General features: G+C 53.7%; 1 protein-coding gene across 3 annotated transcripts; it reads left to right on the top strand.

Annotated features, from left to right (window-relative positions):
- Positions 1-1,150: 1,150 nt before the first annotated feature.
- Positions 1,151-20,409, top strand: CSF2RA (colony stimulating factor 2 receptor subunit alpha). 3 transcript variants are annotated; one of them, XM_047765164.1, is made up of 13 exons: positions 1,273-1,287; positions 2,820-3,086; positions 4,306-4,407; positions 4,902-5,047; positions 7,075-7,198; positions 9,684-9,813; positions 9,910-10,082; positions 11,915-12,048; positions 12,574-12,603; positions 13,865-14,000; positions 16,104-16,200; positions 19,274-19,355; positions 20,184-20,409. In XM_047765164.1, the coding sequence occupies exons 4-13, from the start codon at positions 4,958-4,960 to the stop codon at positions 20,277-20,279; spliced, it is 1,092 nt and encodes a 363-aa protein (XP_047621120.1). In that variant the 5' UTR covers positions 1,273-1,287; positions 2,820-3,086; positions 4,306-4,407; positions 4,902-4,957; the 3' UTR covers positions 20,280-20,409. The 3 variants fall into 3 exon arrangements, with proteins under 3 accessions (XP_047621118.1, XP_047621119.1, XP_047621120.1); XM_047765162.1 differs by lacking the exon at positions 2,820-3,086 and having other exon boundaries at positions 1,151-1,287; XM_047765163.1 differs by lacking the exons at positions 2,820-3,086; positions 16,104-16,200 and having other exon boundaries at positions 1,151-1,287.
- The last annotated feature ends 275 nt before the right edge of the window (positions 20,410-20,684 follow it).

The raw sequence follows: 20,684 nt of genomic DNA on the forward strand, positions 1-20,684 counted from the left end.
AGACATCGCAGCCTCCGTGACGGTGAAGAAGGCGTGTGTCAGGGTTCCCAAGCCACCCTCGGGTTCCAAGAGTCACGAGAAGGACTCGTGTAACTCAGCTCATCTATTACATTCACCGTCTGGTTTAATGGGGAAATGGACACGGAGCAAAGTCACCCAAGGCCACGGGGTCCAACTCAGGAAGACGGCCTTCTCCCCACGGATGCTGGAGCCCAACGGCCAGACAGGAGGACGCACCTGGTACCTGGTGTGAGCGCATCTGGTGAACCATGTGCTTCCACTCTCAGGGACAATGGTCCTCTCTCTGGGGATGCTGAGATTGGGCGGTGAGGTGAGCACCGGGGGAGCCTGGTCTGTGGGGACTGGGGGAGCCACCTGGTCCAAGCCTTGGGAAGACCACCTTCTCCGCACTGAGGCTAAAAGCGGGCAGGGAGGCGAGAACCAGGTCGTGCCTGGTCCGCGTGGACTCGAGGAGCCACCTCGGGAAGCTGCCGTCCATGTCGATGGTGAAAGTGGCCAATGAGACAAGAGGACCCAAGAGATCTGTGTGGACCCGAGGAGCATCTGGTTCAACTCTAGGGAGGAGGTGCTGCTCTGCACTGATGCTGAAACTGGGCAGTGGGACAGGAAGAGCCACCTGGTACCTGGTCTGTGTCGACGTGAGGCGTCATCCAGGCCAACTCTTGGGACTTTCTCCACACCGACGGTGGATGGGGAAGGTGGGCCATGAGATGAGAGGACCCACCTGGTACCTGGCTGAGCAGCCTCATGAACCACCTGGCTGACCTCTGGGAAGATGACCTGCTCGGGGTCACTGGGGAAGGGGGGCAGCTCAATGGCCAAGGCGCAGTCTGTCCAGCTGCCTTTCACTTCTGGATGCTCAGAGGTCACCTGCCATCCCTTGACCAACTCCCCCTGTGCTTTGCACAGACACCAACATCTTGTGTGTCCCCCTGGCTCTCCTGTGCCTGGCTTTTCTCAGCACCTTCTAGATGTGTCTCTGTGTGTGTGTGTGTGTGTGTGTGTGTGCGCGCTCACGCACGCGTGACATGGGAGCTATGCAGTGGGACGCTCTGGGGACAGACACAAATGACCTATAGGTTTCCCAATTCCTTCTAAGAGAAATACCACAAGACAGGGGAGGAAATTCAGGAGAAAAAAAAAAAAGGAAGATACCGAGCTGAAATGTCCTTGTCATGCAATCCGTGCGCCAGCTCTCAGACGAGGAAGAGACCTGTCAGAGGGCTCAGATGTGGGGACAGCGGGACACAGCCCGGAGGAATGCAGGTTGGCAGAGGCGAGCCCAGCGCGGGGGTGGTGGGGGGGTAGGCCTGTCCCCTTGACCCCGGAGTCCTGCAAAGTGTCCGGTCACTTGGGGACCTTCTCCCACTCGCGGGGCTGCTGTTGGTGGCTGGGGATCCAGGTTGGGGAGATTCTGAGGGTGGGGAGGAAACGTGCTGGAGGAAGGCTGCCTGAGTGGGGAGGGTGATCGGGGATCGGTAACCCCAGGTGCTCGTCGGCGTGGGGTGCATCTTAAGGTCTGGGGGAGCCCTGGGGACCCCGCCCCGGTGCAGTGGGAGCTTGCGGAAATCCCCAGGCAAGCCTGTGACTGTGAAGGTGGGGGATGGGGTTTGGGATGAGCCCAGAGGCTCCAGTGGGGTGCGTCTGCAAGTGGCCCGGCCGGGCGACAGGGACGGTGGCATCGCATTCTGCACAGCGCGGGATTGCACCCCCCGGGACCACAGGGCGTCCCAGGACCGGCCGCCCTACCGCCAGCTCCCCGCCAGGCGTGACTTGAATGCATTGGATGTGGGTCCCCGGTGGGGGCTCTGCGCCCCGTCCTTGCCGCCGCCACCATCTCTATAAAGCTGAACCCTTTAAAAGGGGAAAGAAAACCCAGTGTGGCGAAAACGAAAACGAAAAGAAGAAGGGAAAGTGGGCACCAAGGGCAAAACAGGGCATGACTCCGTTTTCAGGAAACTCCCGGGACGGGCAAGTGCATGGAGACGGAGGGCAGAGCGGGGGTGACCACCGGGGGCTGGGGGAGGGAGTGACGGGGCAGGACTGCTGACAAGGACAGGGTGGGGTGGGGGGGCTCCTTCTCTAAGGCTGAGAATGTTCTGGACCCAGAGAGCCATGGTGGGTACACAGCATTGGGAATGAACTCGCGCAGCTACGTTCTCTGCTTCCTCAGGGTGAATTTTATGCCATGTGAATTTTGCCTTGGTTTTTGTTAGTTTTTTTTTTTTTTAATCCTGGCCAAATATATATATATATAAATAAAAGTACAAGAATGCGGCTTCCCTGGACTTGGGTCTTCCGGCCACTTCTGCGAGGCACCAGGCGCTGGCGTGTAGGATGAAAGAGATGGTTAAGCCCAGGGCCGGCCCAACCAGATAAATCAGAGCTCTGGGTGTTTCCTGCCCGAAGCCTCTGGGGATTGGCTCACAATCCTCGGGCACCAGGCATGGATCGTCCGGAACGGTGTGGGTGTCTGTGTCCCTTCGCGGCATGTGAGAACTTGGTGCTTCTTTTCAGGCCAGCATGCAGAAGTTTCTGGTTTCGCTCCATCACCGTTGGGGAGAAGCAGCCATGGGAGGAAGCGCAATGGGGAAATGGTGGAGGGGGTGGATGCATCTGGGAGGGAGGTGTTCATGGGTACCGGCCACGTATCTACCCCTGGGGTGGGTCCAGCAGGAGGCTCTGAGGGGAGAAACGTGGCCCCGGGCAGCGGCTGGGATGGAGAGCAAGGTGAGGGAGGCAGGTGCCGCCACCAGCGAGGGCTCAGATGGCTCAGAAAGTGCCCCGCTTGCCCACAGCCCACAGCCTGCCCCTCTTCCTGGTGAAGCGAAGCTCAGCTTGAACCGCAAGGACGTTGCACAAATTGCAGATGCGAAAATCAAGGCGGAGGCAAAGCCAGAGTTGCGAAGAGGGTGGAGCCCAAGGAAGAGCCTTCAAGGCACAGTGGGGAGCCCCCAGCCCCGCCCAGGGCAGGGGATCAGGGACCAGACCCAGGGGAAGGCTGGAGGTTGGCGGGATCCAGCTTGGGTGGAGGAAGCTGGCTGCTTCTCCATCCTGAGGGCCAGGTGGGAAAGTTGAAGCGTGTCTGATCCGTGCCTTTTATTTCCTCTTTGACAGCAAGGGAGCTTCTCGGGGGGGCGGGGTATGTCTGGGGGGCGCTCAGGGAGCTTGGGAGCTTGGGTGTCTGTGCCCAGGTGCACCGTGGCCCAGGTGTGCACACCTGGAGTGGGTACACCTGGAGTGGGGACACCTGGTCACAGCACCACAGCTCATGGCATCACTGGATCCTTAACCCACTGAGCGAGGCCAGGAATCGAACCCATGTCCTCACGGATACTAGTCGAGTTTTTTTAACCACTGAGCCACGACGGGAAGTCCCAAATCAGCACGTCTGTCTTGGGTCAACCCCACTGAGTGCAGGGTTCAGCTGAGCCTCAAAGCCACGGCTGATGGGTCGTGGTGATTGTGGGACACTTTGGGGGGAAATGACAGCAACTTGGATTCATTTCGCATTCACTCTGATGCTCTCTGACGCATCAACGCGGATTCGGGAGGGTTAGCACCAGAAATGAGGGGCTCTGGTGTCCCTTATGGTGGGAATGCGTTTTTTGAGATCCTTTAAAAAAATGGTTTGGAACTTGACTTTTGCAGCAGAGCAACGCAGGACTCAATTTTCCTGGGGGTGGGGCGGGAAAAGCTCTGGGGTCCCCACACTCTCTGCGGAGCTGTACGGCCACGTCCGGCCCGTACCCCACTCACTGGCCAAGTCTGTCTGATTCCCCCTCTCCCTCTCTGCTCGTGTGTCCACACTGACCTCCTTGGGTACAAATAAGGAGGAGATCGAAGCCTTAAGCAAGCTTGTCCGAGACAAGCCGCCTCCTGGCAAAAAGATAATATAAATATAAATAAGTGATACAATTTCCTTGTATTCGTGCAGTCATGCGCATTCCTACAGACACAAATGATTGCTATATAATTCACATTTTATACTTTTATATAAAGATCTGTCTTATAAATGGGACTTTCCATTGTGGCTCAGTGTCTGTGAGGCTACTTGTTTGATCCCTGGCCTCGCTCAGTGGGTGAAGGGGCCGGCGTTTTTGTGAGCTGTGGTGTCGGTTGCAGATGTGGCTCGGATCCCAAGCTGCCACAGCCGTGGTATAGACCTGCAGCTGCAGATCCAATCGGACCTGTAACCTGGGAACTTCCAAATCCCATAGGTGTGGCTGCCAAAAAAAAAAAAAAAAAGACTCCCCCATGAAATCGGATTTTCTCTCCTCCCAGTGCTTGCACATCCCGCAGGCTGCCCCAGGGGTCTCCTAACCACGGCCCTTCTGCTCTCCCTGCTGCTGGACCCCGCGATTCTCCTGCTCCAGGAGCACCAGGGTGAGTGTCTGAATGTGGTTTGGCCTCTGCCGGCGAGTCCCTCTCCATGACCCTGGCTTCTGCGGACACAGCCCGAGGCCTGCGTCTCATTTCATTGTTTCCTCATACGAGAGATGCACCCCCCTCAACCCCGGGCATCACACCTCCTATTGTGCACCTGCTTTGGGGGCCATGAATCCCCCCCCCCCGCTTCTGCAGCCGCAGGGGCAGGTGTTCCACTCCCTCCCCACAGCCAGCTCTGAACGCACCGCCTTTGTTCCTTCTCACTTTCTTGGTCTTCGTTTCTCTCCACAGCAGACATCTCCGCGTGGAGAAAGGGTGGGAAGGAGAGATGGAAAGGGGGGCACGGGATGATGAGGACGTCACGGGCGGGGGGTGGGGGGTGTGATTCCCAACCCTCAGCTTTACTTATAAGGCGTGGGGCTCACTGGCAAGGGGGACGTGTGGGCGGGGAAAGAGTCCTTTCTGAAGCCAGCGGCCACCATGTCTCTTAGACCTTCCTGCCCTGGACCAGAACGCCAGTCTCCATGTGACGTTTGACCCAAAGACCATGACACTAAGGTGGGACTGCAGGGAAAACATCACCTCTGGGGAGTGCCTGATGACGACGCACAAGGAGAACTCACGGGTTAAGAAAGAGGTAAGAGGGAGTTCCCCTGCTGGCTCAGAGGGTTAAGAACCCAACGAGTATCCATGAGGATGCCTCACGCAGTGGGTTAAGAATCCGGTGTTGCCACGAGCTGTGGTGTAGACTGACAGCTGCAGCTCCAATTTGACCCTAGCCCGAGAACTTCTATACGCCACGGGTGTGGCCCTAAAAAGAAAAAAGTAAGATGGATCGGATGTGGCCAAAGTCTGTCCTCGTCACAGCCCTCATCCAGCAGGACCACAGGAAAAATTTTTAAAATGCCAGGGATTTGGGGATGCACTTTGGAGACCCTGGTGTAGGTGCACCAGGGGAGTCCTGGCAGGAGTTCAGGTTGGGTCCGGCAGGCTGATTCCCTGGGGGAACCCCATTCTTGCCTCGGGCATCCCTGTTTCAATGAGCCTGGGGGCTCCTGGCTTCATGCAATGGGTGGTCCACATAGCAGGCTTCTTCCCGGGAAAGCAACAGAATCAGCTCTGCCTCTCAAAGGGCAGCAGAGTGAACAGATTCACGGCGATACAATGTATACATGACACCCACGTCAGAGGGCGGGCATGAATGAGGCAGGACAAGAAAAATCAACCCCATCAAACACGGCGTGAGGAGTTCCTGCCATGGCACAGGAGGTTAAGAATCGGCCTGCAATGACTCGGGTCACTGCCGAGGCGAGGGTTCAATCCCCGGCCTGGCACAGTGAGTTAAAGGAGCCAGGCTTGCAGAAGCTGCAGCGTAAGTCACAGCTGTGGCTCAGATTCAATCATGGGCCCAGGAATTTCCATACGCTGTGGGTTCAGACATATAATTAAAAAAAGGCAGCAGCGGGATGGACAGGGAGTTTAGGGTCAGTCGATGCAAAGGGATATTTATTTTTATTTTGTCCTTTTTTTTTAGGGCCGCGCCTGCGAGGCACATGGAAGTTCCCGGGCTAGGAGTGGAATCGGAGCTGTTGCTGCGGGCCTGTGCCAGAGCCACAGCCGTGCCCAATCTGAGCCGTGTCTTCGACCTACACCACATCCCATGGCAATGCCGGATCCTTAACCCACTGAACGAGCCAGGGATCGAATCCGCAACCTCACAGTTCCTAATCGGATTCATTTCCACTGCGCCACGACGGGGCCTCCCGCACACTTGACATTGAGAATAGATAGGCCGTGAGGTCCTGCTGTGCAGCACAGGGAACTCTATCCAGTCTCTTGGGACGGACCAGGATGGAAGGTAACATGAGAAAAAGAATGGGAGTGTCCATTGTGGTTCAGTGGAAACAAATCTGACTAGTAACCACAAACCTCCCTAGTAACAAGTGAGGCAGGTTCGATCCCTGGCCTCACTCAGTGGGTTAAGGATCCAGCTTTAGCAGTGGTATAGGTCACAGATGCAGCTCAGATCCTACATGGCTGTGGCTGTGGTGTAGACCAGTAGCTGCAGCTTCAGTTCGACCCCTTGCCTGGGAAACTCCATATGCAGAGGATGCATAGCCCTAAAAAAACAAACAAACAAACAAAAACAAAAAAAAAAAAAGAAAGAAAAAGAAAAAATATGTATATAGATATATGTACGACTGGGTCACTCTGCTGTGCAGCAAACATGGGCACAACATTGCCCATGTAAATCAACTCTTTTTAATAAACAACAGCAGGGTACATGAAAAAAAATTTTTTACCAAATGCCAAAAACATAAAATAAAAAATAAAAATAAAAGAAAAGAAGAGAGTGTGAAGCTCCACAAAGTTGAAAGGGATGTGGGCTCTGGCTGCTGCGAGTGTGGCGCATTGGCATTCCTCGGGAGCTTGTGAGAAACGCAGAATCCCAGACCTCGCCTGGGGCTTGCAGACCCAGCCTCTGCATTCGCACAAGATCCCTGGGGGCGCCGGCCAGCAGGCTGCCCGGTGAGCTCCGTTCGCCCCCAGGAAGGTACCTGGGGGATGTCGCCGAGGGAAGTGGGTGGATGTAGGACCACATGACGTCAGGGGGAAAAGCAAGAAGGCTGTTGCCTAATCCACCGCGTGGGTGCATCTTTTCAGATCAAAGACAAGGAATGTCGGTGTACCTTTCAAGACTGTTCTCTCCACGGGGGCGTTTCGTTCACGGTTAAAGTAAACATCAACCAAAGATGCATTTCAGAAACGCTGGTCTACAGCAACCCAGGTAGGGAAGACGTGGCGTGATGCTTGTGCACCCCACTAGCATCAGAAAGACGAGCCCATTTACTTCAGCTTTAGGGAGAGAGAACCGACCCACAGGAATTGTGTGTGTTTAAGGGGTGCCTTTGGTGTTTTGATGTGCATAGGCTTTGTCAGATGGTTACGATGGAGCTATGAATCTATCCGTCCGGTTATGTCGTTAGGGGGTTTGGGGAGTGAGAACCCTGGAGATGTACTCTCTTAATCAAGGCCAGATGAACCACGCACTACCCGTACCACTGGTCACGACGTTGCGTATGACAACCCCAGAACTTACTCTTCTTATAACTGGAAGTTTGTACCTTTGGACTGACGCCTCCCCATTTCCCGCACCCCCTAGCCCCAGATCACACCTTCATTCTATGGGTGTCTATGGATTTTCTTTAGAGCCCACATATACAGAAGATCATTTTGTGTTTATCTTTCTTTGTCTGACGTATTTCATCCTCCAGGTCCATCCATGTTGTTGCAAGTGGCAGAGTCTCCTTCCTTTTCAGATTGAATAATATTTGTGTGTGTGTGTGTGTGTGTGTGTGTGTGTGAGAGAGAGAGAGAGAGAGACATCTTCTTTAGTCATTCATCCGTCCATAGACACGTAGTTTCTTTCTGTATCTTGGCTACTGCAAATAATGCTGCGAGGAACATGGGGATGCAAATACCTCTTCGAGATCCAGGTTCTATTTCCTTCGGATATACACTGAGAAAAAGGATTGTTGGGTCATACGGTAGATCTGTTCTCATTTGGGGGGTTATGCCGAATTGTTGTCCATAGAGGCGGCACCACTTTAAATCCCCACCAGCAGGGCACAAGGTTCCCCTTTTCTCCGAATCCTGATCAGCCCTGGTTATCTCTGGTCTTTGATGGTAGCCATTCTGACAGGTGTGAGGTGATGGTCATTGTGGTCAGAATTTGCATTTCCCTGATGATTCACGATGCTGAGCATCTTTTCCCAGGCCTGTGGGCCATCTGGATGTCTTCTTTGGAAAAATGTATATTCGGGTCCTTTGCCTGTTTTTTTCACCAGAATATTTGTTTTTTAAAAAATTTGTGTTTTTCGTTGTTTGAATTCCATGCATATTTTGGATACTAACCCCTTACCAGATATATATGGTTTGCCAATATTTTCTCCCGTTTCACAGGCTGGTTTTTCACTCTGTCGATTGTTCCCTTTGCTGTAGAGAAGTTTTTAGTTTGATCCAGTTCTCTTTTTCTACTTTTGTTTTTTGTCTGTGCTTCGGTGTTAAATCTAAAAAAATCATTGCCAGGACCAAGGTCAAGGAGCTTTTCTCCCATGTTTTCCTCTAGGAATTTTACAGTTTCAAGTTTCTTTTTGTTTGTTTGTTTCTTTTTTTTTCTTTTTTTTTTTCTATAAAGAGGTTCGCAGGCTCGGGGTCAAGTCAAGCTGCATTTGCTGGCCTGCACCACAGCCACAGCACCACCAGATCTGAGCTGCATCTGTGACCTATGTTGCAGTTTGTGGCAACACTAGATTCTTAACCCGTGGAGCAAAGCCAGGGATTGAAGCCGCATTATCACACACACTGTCAGGTTCTTAGCCTGCTGAGCTGCAATGAGAATTCCAAGACTGTTTTTGTAACATCCTTTTCAGATCGGTCATTGCTACTTCATGGGAACACCACTGATGTTTGTGTGTTGATTTTATACCCAGCACCTTTACGAAATGTATTCTTTTTAACATTTTTTGTGTGTTTGCTTGGGCTTTAGGGTTTTCTACCTATACAATCATATCATCTGCAGAGATCATCTTGTTTCTTTCTGATTTGAAAGACTTTATTTCTTTTTCTTGTCTAATTGCTCTGGCTACGACTTCAAGTATTTGGTGGAACAGGAGTGGTGCCAGTGGGCACCCCTGTCTTGCACAGGATCTTAGATGAAAAGCTTTCAGTTTTTCTTGATTCTGACCTTAGCTGTGGGCTTTTCTGGTTTGGCCTTCACTGGGCTGAGGTCAGTGCCTTGTAGACCTAACTTGTTGAGAGTTTTTATCCTGAAGGGATGTTAAATTTTGTCAAACACTTTTCCCACATCAACTGAGATAATTATGTGGTTTTTCTCTTTCACTCTGTTAACGCATCTCATCAATGTATTGGCGTAGGTTGACACATTTTTACATCCCAGGGGTAAATTCCACTGGGTGATGGCATGTGGTATTCTTAATGTGCTGTTGGAGACGGTTTGCTAGCATTTGCGGGAGGGGGGGGGATTACATCTATATTCATTAGGGATATGGTAATTTTCTTATGTCTTTGTCTGGTTTTGGTATCAGGGTGATACTGTCCTCATAATACAATTTTAGAACCGTTCTCTCTTCTTCTCTTTTTGGGAAGAGTTTGCAAAGTATTGGTATCAATGCCTGTTTCAACTATGGAGCCATCAGTCCATCTCCCTTTAAATTTCATGTACAAATTACTTTGTTTCTGCCTCTCCCCAGGTGTGGAGGGCACCGCCGCCCAAAACTTCTCCTGTCTCATCTACAACGCGGATTTCATGAACTGCACCTGGGCAAAGGGCCAAGCAGCCCCAAATGACATCCAATATTTTTTGTATATACGAGACTCAAAGTAAGTGTTGACCCCATGTAGACAGACAGCCCTGAACCCCTCAGTGAAGAAAGAGAGATGCCCTGATTTTTCTCTAAACTCTCTGGACTCTTACAGGAAGAAAATCGAGAGAGAATGTCCTCGGTACTTACCAGACTCGGGAACCCACGTGGGATGTCACCTCCAAAACATCTCGGGATTAAGTTTTTACACTTACTTCCTGGTTAACGGTACCAGCCAAAAGTCAGGAATCCAGTTCTTTGACTCGGTTTTGTTGTTAAAGGAAATAGGTGAGAACAACCACCTGTGTTTTACCCGCTATCTCATAGGTCTGACAGAATTATCTGCCTAAGTTCCCCGGGGATGCTGTCATGAATGATCACACCGTGGGAGGCTTAAAACCATGGAAATGTGTCCTCTCACCATTCTGGAGGCTAGAACTCCAAAATCAAGGCATTGGCAAGGCTGGTTCTGGAGTGTCGAAAGGCCCACCTGCCCCCAGGCCTGTCTCCTAGATTCTGGAGACAGTCAAGAATCCTTGACATACACGCATCACTCCAATCTCTGTCTTCACACATCTGTCTTCCCTGTAGGTCTCAAATCTCCCCTCCTCCCCCTTGTAAGGGCACCAGTCATTGGATTTAGGACCTATTTCCATCCAAAATGAGCTCATCTCAAGATCATTAATGACACAGCCCAACGAGTCCCCAAATTGGAGAGGAAGCCACCACAGAAGAGCAGACGCAGAAGCTCCACACCCTTTCCCCAATCTCTGCCCTCTGCATCTTTTCCATCTGGACATTCCAAGTTATCCTTGCATAACAACCAGTGAGCTCATAAAGAGAATGTTCCCCAAGTTCTGTGAATTTGTCTTGCAAATCGATGAAAGCCAAGGAGGGGGTCAGGGGGAAGCTTTGATTGATCACTGGACCCTCAGAAGCCCAGGTGATGCATGTCCTGGATTTGGGACTGGTGCCTGAAGTTGAGGGTGGTGGTGCCGTCTTGTGTGTCAGAGCCCTTCACCTGTGGAATCAGACCCCACCTCCGGGTAGACATGTCACAATGAAGTTGAGTGGTAGGGCACCCAGCTGGTGTTGGAGAATTGTTTGCTGGTGTGGGCGAGTCCCAAACATCAGACTTGGGTGCAGACTCCTAGGTCTAGACCGCAGTGACAAGCCCGAGAGGTGGTCCCTCTTACTTTGCGGCCAGCGCGTCTCATCGTGAAGGTCCAAGGTGAGGAGATCTACTCGAGGTGGATGTCGAGAATGCGAGATTTACAGTCACAAGAGAAGCTGCGTGTGACGGCCGAGATGTGCAAACCCACCCCCAAAGTTTCGAAGAACAGAATCGAGTCTCAGCTTTAAGAACAGAAGAGATGCCAGACGAGGTGGAAGCAGATACACTCCTAAGCCGTGGATGGCCAGCGCCCAGGGTCGAGGGGTCACCGTCTGGGTGCCCGTGCACCACTGGAGGACGCAGAAGCTCTGCGACCTCTTCCGGCACAACTGGAAACCATGACCTTGCTTGACCTTGCCACACCTACGTCTTTCCCTCCTTCCGTCACTTTGGATCACATGCTAGATGGTCAAGTATCCACTCGGTGGAACCCTCCCAGATGCCACCTTCTCTATATCTCCTTAGAATCTGGAAACCCTGACTGTCCATGCCTCTCCACCGATCCTGGACCACTGGGAATTCACTCTTTTTTTTTTTTAACCAATTTTTTTCTTCTTTTTAGCACTCTGCTCCAGATGGGCCTCCCACGATAGTTCCATGTGCCAAACAATGCCTTCTCTTGCAAAGCCAGCCCTCTCTTTCTACCTGCAGCCTTGCTGATCCTATAGGATACGTCAGGCCTCTTAAGGCTAAAGACATGTCCAACCAGCCTCTCTCCTGCCCTCCAAACCCACCACCGCCTCCCTCCCTGGGTCTTCAGGAACCCAAGCTTCTCTCCCTCTGCACATGTCAGCCTCATGATCATCCTCCCCCAAGAGCAACACTCGGACCCACCTCTGCTTCCTGGTGGCCTCGGGGAGCTACCGTCACTGTCAGGACTGTGTTTTCCTCTGTGGCCAAGGTGAAGGCCTCTGGATCAGAGGTGTCTGCGGGGTTCTCGTTACAGAGAGATACAACCCTCCCAACAACATCACCGTGTACTGCAATGAATCCCACTGCTTCATCCAGTGGGAAAAGCCCAGGACCCGAAAAACACTGTCCGACAGGGAGTTCCAGTACCAGCTGGACATCCAGAGGCAGGTGAGTGAACCCTGCTCTGAGCAGGACTTCCCCCCTCCAGAAGCAGGGCAGCCACTCTCAGGCCCCACTGTGGGGTGGGTTTAGGTTGGGTGAACATCAGGGAAAATTCAGGGTCTGCTCCAAGTCCACCTGGACCCAGTGTAGACAAGCAGGAACCCTCTGCTCCAAGCCAACCTGGACACAGTATAGACAAGGAGGGACCCTCTGCTCCAAGCCCACCTAGACCCAGTGTAGACAAGGAGGGACCCTCTGCTCCAAGCCCATCTGGATTCTTAGTAGAATCCACCAGCAGCTGAGGTTCTAGAAGGAACCATGACCAGGGGGCGCCCTCTTTCCTCTGGACACATTCTGTCCTCTACGTGGGGTCTACACCTGGATAAGGTGAACAGAAAGACCTCAATCTTTCTGCTGGGCCCTCACTGTCTTGGTTTCTCCTGATGACACTCAAAGCGGAGATCCCAAGAGACCTGTGAAAAACCTTCAAAATGGAGCCCAAAACACCTACCTTGCTTTTGTTTCCTCTAGAGCAATATCAGACGCAGCGAAAATCAACTGGTGAGTTAACCACTCTGACCCTACATATCACCCTGGTAGCTTGACTGGCCAGTGGTGGTCCGTGGACACGCGCCAGGTGCACACCTGGCCCAGCGGCGGCCAGGACGGGAGGCGGGCATAACTGGAAGATCCGAGTTCCCGGGAATGCCGTCCAGTCGGGGATGTGGGCTCCCTCCCAGTAGCCCCTCTGGGTGGGGCCAGCCTCTTCTACCCTCTTGTATCTTTTTTTTTTTTTTTATTACTCAATGAATGTATTACCTCTATAGTTCTATAATGGTCATCACAATCCAATTTTATAGGATTTCCATCCCACGCCCCCAGCGCATCCCCCCAGCCCCAACCTGCCCTCTTCTGTCTTGACCCATGACAGTCAAGGAACTGCTCCATGGCGTGTCAAGGACGTGATTGCTCCTTCACGACCCCTCCGGAGGAAGACCCTCCAAGTCCTCTTTGTGGGTCTTTTCTGCGTTTCACCACCACTCTGACCTCAGTGTCTTCCTCTCCTGGATGAGGAAGAGAGCCCCTCAACCTCCCTTACGGGAGGATTAGCCGTCTGTGGGTCTGTGCACATCCGGGGTCGCTGCTGAAGAGTTTCTGCATCGAGACGTACGATGCTGGCAGCCCCAGAGGTGGTTGCTCAGCCAACGGAGGCATCCTTCTTTGTCCCTATGTCGTTATCCTTCCTCCAAAGTCCGCGGTATGTCCAGCCCAACCGTCATGCCCAGACTGAGTACCTCTGGATGCAGAAATCATTCAGCAGGTGCAGTGGACACGAGCAGGCTCACAGGTGGGTAAAATCTTTGTAAGGGCTGCTACGTTCAACCTCTTGATGAGACAGAGGACGACACTGGAGATCAGAGTGATGGAGAAACTGAGACGTTTCCTTATAATTCCTCCAAAGTCCTCAGGACATTAAGGACAACGTTCAAAGCCAGATTGGGTGTAACTCTGGATGCAAAAATGACGCCGCAGCTCCGTGGATAACGAACAGACCCACCAATGGATAAGATCCCTGTAAAGGAGGTGTTAGGAGGACCCATGGCTGCTCAGGCAGAAGACGATACTGACGGCCAGAGTGGTGGGGAAACCTAGGCGTTGAGTGATTTCCCCAAAGCCCCCCGTACATGGAGCATGACCTTGGCACCCAGGGGGGAGCGTGGCCTCGAACATTTCATCCATTTCTCTGGCGCAGCTGAAAAGACTCCCCCCTTTTTCTCAGCATAGGCAACAACTCTAACTTCTAACTCTGTTTTCTCCAAAGATCGTGGTGTCTGGGGATTTGGGAAATAAATACAACTTTCCGAGCCCGCACCCCAGGGCCACGCACACCGTGAAGATGAGAACGGCAGACGCCCGGCGCGCTGAATGGGGAACCTGGAGCCAGCCCGTCCAGTTCGGTACGTGGGCCCGGGATGGTGGCCAGAGGCGCGGTGGCAGCCTGACGCCGCCGAGGGGACGTCCTGGCCTCTGCGGCTTGGTTCCCTCGGCCTCAGCCAATGAGATCATCCCCTTAAGGATCTCTAAGGGGGCGTTCCCGGGGTGGCTCAGCAGGTTAAGAACCCGACTAGGACCTATGAGGATGCAGATTCGATCCCTGGCCTCGCTCCGTGGGTTAAGGATGCAGGGTTGCTGTGAGCTGGGGTGTAGGTCACAGATACAGCTTGGATTCTGAGTTGCTGTGGCTGTGGTATAGGCCGGCAGCTACAGCTCTGATCTGACCCCTAGCCTGGGAACTTCCATATGTCACAGGTACAGCCCTAAAAAAAAAAAAAAAAAAAAAAAAGGACATTGAGGAAAAAAAAAGAAAAACCCACCAAAGAAGAGAAAATACCTTCAAATGATTTGATGAGGGCTAAGCCTCCAAAATATATAAACTATTCTGAGAAACCAAGAAGAAAAGCACTAGACAGCCAAGTTTAAAAAAGGGTTTAAAATGTGGGCCACAAAAAAAAAAAAAAAAAAGAATAGGCAAAAGGAATAGATGTTTGCTGGAATAAGTTCTCAGCAGAGCTGGCACATGTCCACGGGACTTTTTCAGTTTTGTCTGCCATCTGGAATCTGCTCGTTTTACAGCGAGCATACTGGTTCCTGCGTCGGGGTGTGTGTTATCTGATCGTATTGAAACCTCTCACAAGGGCGGAGTTTTTCCTCCATTGAATGGTGATGATCTTGATAGAACTGGGGTTTCTTCCTCGATTTTTTTTTTTTTGGTCTTTTTAGGGCCACACCTGCAGCATATGGAAATTCCCAGGCTAGGGGTCACACCACAGCTCACAGCAACTCTGGAACCAAGCAGCGTCTGTGACCTACAGCACAGCTCACAGCAATGCCGGATCCTTAACCCACTGAGTGAGGCTAGAGATGGCACCCGCATCCTCATGGGTGCTAGTCGGGCTCATTACTGCTGAGCCACAACAGGAACTCCTCTCGTAGAAGTTTTAAATACTCATGGATAAAATGTGCCCTGTTAGAAGAGTAATTTATTATAAAAAAGGGCTTATTCCTGATGATATATAAATTAAAACTTAAGACTAGATGGGAGGCAGGGAGTTCCCTGGTGGCTCAGTGGGTTAAGGATCCAGTGTCGTCACTGCTGTGGCCTCGCTTCAACCTCTGACCTGGGAACTTCCTCATTAGATGGAAGGTGATTTTGTTTAAAACTGTATGCCTGGGAGGTCCCATGGCGGCTCAGAGGAAATGAATCCATGACGACGTGTGTTCGATCCCTGGCCCCGTTCCGTGGGTAGAGGATCTGGGGTTGCCGTGAGCTGTGGTGTAGGTCACAGAGGCAGCTCGGGTCCTGCATTGCTGTGGCTGTGGTTTAGGTTGGCAGCTGCAGCTCCAATTCAACCCCTAGCCTGGGAACTTCCATATGCCGTGGGTGCGGCCCTAATTGAAACAATTAAAAAAAAAAAAAAAGAAGAGTAGAAAAAGAAAAAAAAAACCCTGTATGCCTGGAACTGCATATTCACTTAAAAAAATTATTATAGTTGATATAGAATGTTCTGTCAATTTCTGATATACAGCAAAGTGACCCAGTCATACATGGGTGTATATTCTTTTTCTCACATTATCCCTACATATTCACTTCTTCGTCCAGTGTTTTGCTTTGTTTTTTTTTTCTTTTTGGCTGCACCCTCAGTATGGGGAATTTCCTGGTCCAGGGATCGAACACATGTCGCAGCAGCGACCTGAGCCACTGCAATTATAACATCAGGTTCTTAAACTGCTGTACCACCAGGGAGCTCCCTCATCCACTTTCAATTTTCCTCCATCTTTGGGTGGCTGTGTTGTAGGAGTTTCCAGTGTCTTGGCGAGACCCACTCCTGGGGGTCCCGTTGCCTCAGAAACGTGTTTTTGTGAAAGCTCCAGAACTGGGTAATTTCTCTAGATTCCTCTTGTGTCCTGGGCATGCTTCCCTATCCAGGAGCTAGTGAGCCAGGGAGCTGCCCCAGCGGTGACAGCTGGTCCCTGTCCCCCCCCCCACCCCCCACCCCCAGGCTCTGAAGAACTAGAATCCAGCCTGGTGCATGTCTACGTGCTGGTGGTCCTGGGGACCCTTGTCTGCGGCCTGATGCTCGGCTGCCTTTTCAAAAGGTAACCCCCGAGAGTCCTGGGCGAAGCTCCCCCTGCTCCCCGGTCAGCGGAGGGGTGATGCTTGTTGCAAAGGCAGCCCCTCGCTCGCTCGCTTGCAAAGAAGAGCAGGGAGGCTGCACAGAGCCCAGGCGGTCCTCACTGCGGGCGGGCACGGCAGGGGTGTGTGTGTAGGAGGGGGGGGTCTAGGAAGGACGTCCGAGAGATGGAGACACACACATGAGAGAGAGAGACAGAGACAGAGAGACAGAGACAGAGATACAGAGACACAGAGAGACAGAGAGAGAGACAGAGAGACAGAGACACAGAGAGACAGAGAGAGAGACAGAGAGACAGAGACATACAAAGAGACAGAGAGAGATGGGGGGAGAGAGAGAAGGAGAAAGACAGAAAGAGACAGAGAGACAGAGAAAGAGACAAAGAGACAGAGACAAACAGAGACACACAGAGAGAGACAGATAGAGGGGGAGAGAGAGAGGGAGAGACAGAAAGAGACAGAGAGACAGAGACAGAGACACACACAGAGAGAGACAGAGACAAAGATAAAGAGATAGAGAAACAGACAGAGACAGATAGAGAGAAAGACAGAGACAGAGACAGAAAGACAGAGAAAGAGACAGAGACAGAGAGAGATGGGGGAGAGAACCAGAGACAGAGAGAGGGAGACAGAGGGACAGAGAGAGACAGAGAAGGGGTTGGGGGGGTAGAGAGAGACCCCAGGGAGGGGTCCCAGAGAGCACAGACAGCCCACTGGTGCTGAGGCTGTTGGGCAGCGGACCCTTGAGGGTCCCCCCCCCAGGAGGGGCAGCCCCCTCCTGTGCCGAGGTGCTGTCACTCCCAGGCTGCCCGCCCTCCTCTGCCCCCCCCCCACCCTCCCCACCTCAGCAGGGCTCCCAGACCTGCCCTCAACCTCTGGCATCTTCTGGAATGCTGGGAACGCTGGAATTCTGGGACCATATCCGGCTCCTTCTGCCCCAGGCTCCCAGCCCCACCCCACCCCGGGTCAGCCTGTCCTGGGGCAGCAGCCTCTCCTTACGGGACCCCCGGCATCACGCGGGGTCTGCGGCCACATGGCCAAAGCTTCCGGGCAGAGCTGCATGGGCACAATGCTGACTGTGGGTTGCGTGCATTTGGCCCGGGAGGTTTTGCAGCGGGAGACCCCCTGCAGGGCATGCGGAAGCTCTGGGCATCCACCTGTGCCCACTGTCCCCATGTCCTCCTCCTGGCTGGGCATCCTGTGTCCATCCCCCCAACCCCCGGGACAAGGGGAGACGCTGGCCTGCCTGACGAATGCGGCTGCAAGGTGCCCCTGTCCCCAGGGATGCTGGACCTGGGGCAAAGAGGGGCTGGGAGTGCCTGACCACTGGCCGCGGTGACAGGAAGAGAGCGTAGGGCTTACACAGGAGAGTTATTATCTTAAAGAAACGCTGTGTGAATTTCCCGTGGCTGCCAGAACCAGGGACCACAAACCACAGGCTTAAAACAACAGGAACCCACCCTCCCCCATCCTGGGGACCAGACCTCTGAGGTCAAGGGGTCCCAGGGCTCCGCTCCCTCCAGAGGCTCCAGGGAAGGGTCCTTCCCGCCTCTTCCAGCTTCTGGGGGCTCCAGGTGGCCCTGGGCTGGTGGCCGCCTCCCTCCCGTCTCTGCCTCTGTCTTCCCGTGGCTTCTCCTCTGTGTCTGGGTCTCCTCTTCTGTCTCTTGGGAGGACACCGTCCTTGGAGGGAGGGCCCCCCTCATCCAGGAGGACCTCCTCTCAGACCCTTCGCTTCCTCACACCTGCAAAGACCCTGTTTCCACACAAGCTTCCGTTCCCAGGTTTGGGGTGGGGTCAAGACTTGTGGGGAATCTTTGGGGCCACCTTTCAGCTCTGCGCACCCCTTCTTGATGCTGTCGCAGAACCAGAGGTGCTAACCCTTGAGAAAGAGAACAGACGCCCCTTTGAACACGCAGCGGGACTGTGGTGCTTGGTGTTGACTTAAAAAAAAATGCACAACCTAAAAGCTGAGGGTTCCGTTTGATTGGGGGCAGAATGAGGCAGCATCCCAGGAGCTCCGAGGAACCGCTCCGAAGAGGCAGGGGGAGGGCAGAGTGTCTGATCTCGGTGAAGGGGGAGTCCCCGCCACCAAGCTCACATGGTGGGGAAGGCCCCTGCTGGCCTCGTGAAGGTCACCGCTGGTCACGAGGAGCAGACGTCACCAGGAAGGACGTTGCTGGTTTTCTAGGTACGAGGAGATGCCAGACTCGGGCTGCTGAAATCTTCTCCTGAAAATCCCTAACCCTCTGAAGCCCTGTTCTTCCAGTTTCCCCAGAGCACAGAGGCCTCACGCCTGGTCCCCACCCTGAGCTCTTGTCAGGGGGTGTCGGGGGGCGGCAGCGGCAGCAGCTCAGGATTCAGCCTGTGTAGAGGCGGGTGGCACGTGCCCGTCTCCAGCTCACCCACAGCACGTGCAGGTTAAGGAATGAGCAGTGAAAATACCGCCCAACCACAGAAAGCCGCCCAAATCTGCAGCCACATCCTTCACGGCTGGAGGGACAGCAGCCCCCCGGGCTTGTGACACCAAAGACGCTGGACTCCACCCAGCTGAGCGAGACAGGGTGCGCCCCCCACTCCCGTCCCTGCACCCACAGGAGGGGTGAAGGGTCTAGAAAGCCCCAGGGTCATCCCTAACTAGAGCCACAGTGTCTGTCATTTTCTCCATGACCGAAGACTGAAGGCGGCCCTTCTGCGAGTCTTTTTTTTTTTTTTTTTTTGGTGTGGCCTATGGAAGTTCCCAGGTTGAGGGGTCAAATCAGAGCTGCCGCTGCAGGTCTACACCACAGGCACAGCAATGCAGGATCCTTAACCCACCGAGTGAGGCCAGAGATCCAACCCGCATGCTCATGGACCCTATGTCAGGTTCTTAACCCACTGAGCCAGCACGGGAACTCCCCTTCTGTGATGCCTAAACCACGTAGTTGTGAAGATAGGAGTTCCGGTGGCACGTTAAACACAGCCGGACAGTCTGTCCCGTTTGGGAGCCGGAAGGACGCTGGGCGTGTAGGTCTCTTCGTCACAGGGGTCCTGTGTCCCCAGGTTCCTCGCGAGGCACAGCTTATTCCCACCGATTCCACGGATCAAAGACAAACTGAACGAGAACCAACACGTAGACCACGAGGTAGGCCTGGCATGGGGGTATGTGAGCCAGGACGGCGGCGAGGGCCGGCGGGGAGAGACCCCCGAGTTGGGGCTGTTGTCCCCCAAAGGGCCCACGGGGTGTGGGTGGAGTCCCGAGTCCGGCTCACGGACACTGTCCTGGGGTGGCGGTTTGGGGTTTTCTCTGCAGGCTGAGTCTGGGGACATTGGGGCGGGGGGGGGGGGATGATGAGAATGCGGACGAGGAGAGAGGAAAGATGGACAGAAGAAAGATGGGCAGAGGAGAGATGGAGAGAGAGCACAGAGAGATGGGCAGGGGTCTGACCGCATCTGCAGAGGGCAGCGTCCAGAGAGGATGCAAACACAAGGGACAGAGAAGAGCCCCCCTGTGTGGGCGCCTCCTGGGTGCCCCTGTCACTCTGCCCCTCCCTGGCGTCGGGGCCACGTCTGCCTCGTCCACCGTCCGGCGTCACATCCACCAGCTCCTGCTCCAGCTGGACCTCGATTCGCTCAGGGTCGCCAACCCTCGCCCTGCCTGCTTCCTAGGGGACGTTTAGGGTCCCGCCCCCGACGGGGCAGGGCCAGGGCGAGTCCCCGCCCCTTCCTCGGAGACCCGCGTGGCCCCGCACGTGCTCAGATGTCCCCCGACCCCCTCCGAGCGAGAGCTCCCTCCCCACGTGCCGCCCACGTGCCGCCCACCCGCCGGCTTCCAGCTCCCACACGGGACCGTCTGGGTTTCCAGGACCTCCACCCCCCCCACTCCCCCCCGCTCCCCCCGCACTGTGGTCACGGCTCCCAGGCCCCCTGAGAACTGGAGACCCCACCCTCACCTCGTCCTTCTTCTCCTCAGAGCCTCTGGGAGAAATTCACACACGACGCAGGGAAGGCTGACAGGGAGGACGTCTTAACGGTGGAAGAAGTGGCCCAAGGCCCCGCCAGCGGGTGAATTTCAGATGCCTCCACGCCCCGGAGTTTCCTGGAAATCAGTTTTCCATTTTTCTTCAGTGTTTCCATGGGTTGTTTTTTTGTTGTTGTTGTTTTTAATGTTCTATTAAATGCTTGACTTTTTAAAAATTGTTTTGAGTCTCTCTCTTTTTTTTTTTTGTCTTTTGTCTTTTTAGGGCCGCACCCGTGGCATATGGAGGTACCCAGGCTAGGAGTCCCATCGGAGCTGTAGCCGCTGGCTACAGCCACAGCAACGCTGGCTGGATCCTTAACCCACTGAGCAAGGCCAGGGATTGAACCTGCAACCTCATGGTTGCTAGTCGGATTCATTTCCACTGCGCCACGACGGGAGCTCCTGTTTTGAGTCTCTTTGTAGCTGTTTCTTCACTCTTAAGAAACAGTGTGA

This window comes from Phacochoerus africanus, chromosome X (assembly GCF_016906955.1).
Source record: "Phacochoerus africanus isolate WHEZ1 chromosome X, ROS_Pafr_v1, whole genome shotgun sequence".
Taxonomy (NCBI): Eukaryota; Metazoa; Chordata; class Mammalia; order Artiodactyla; family Suidae; genus Phacochoerus; species Phacochoerus africanus.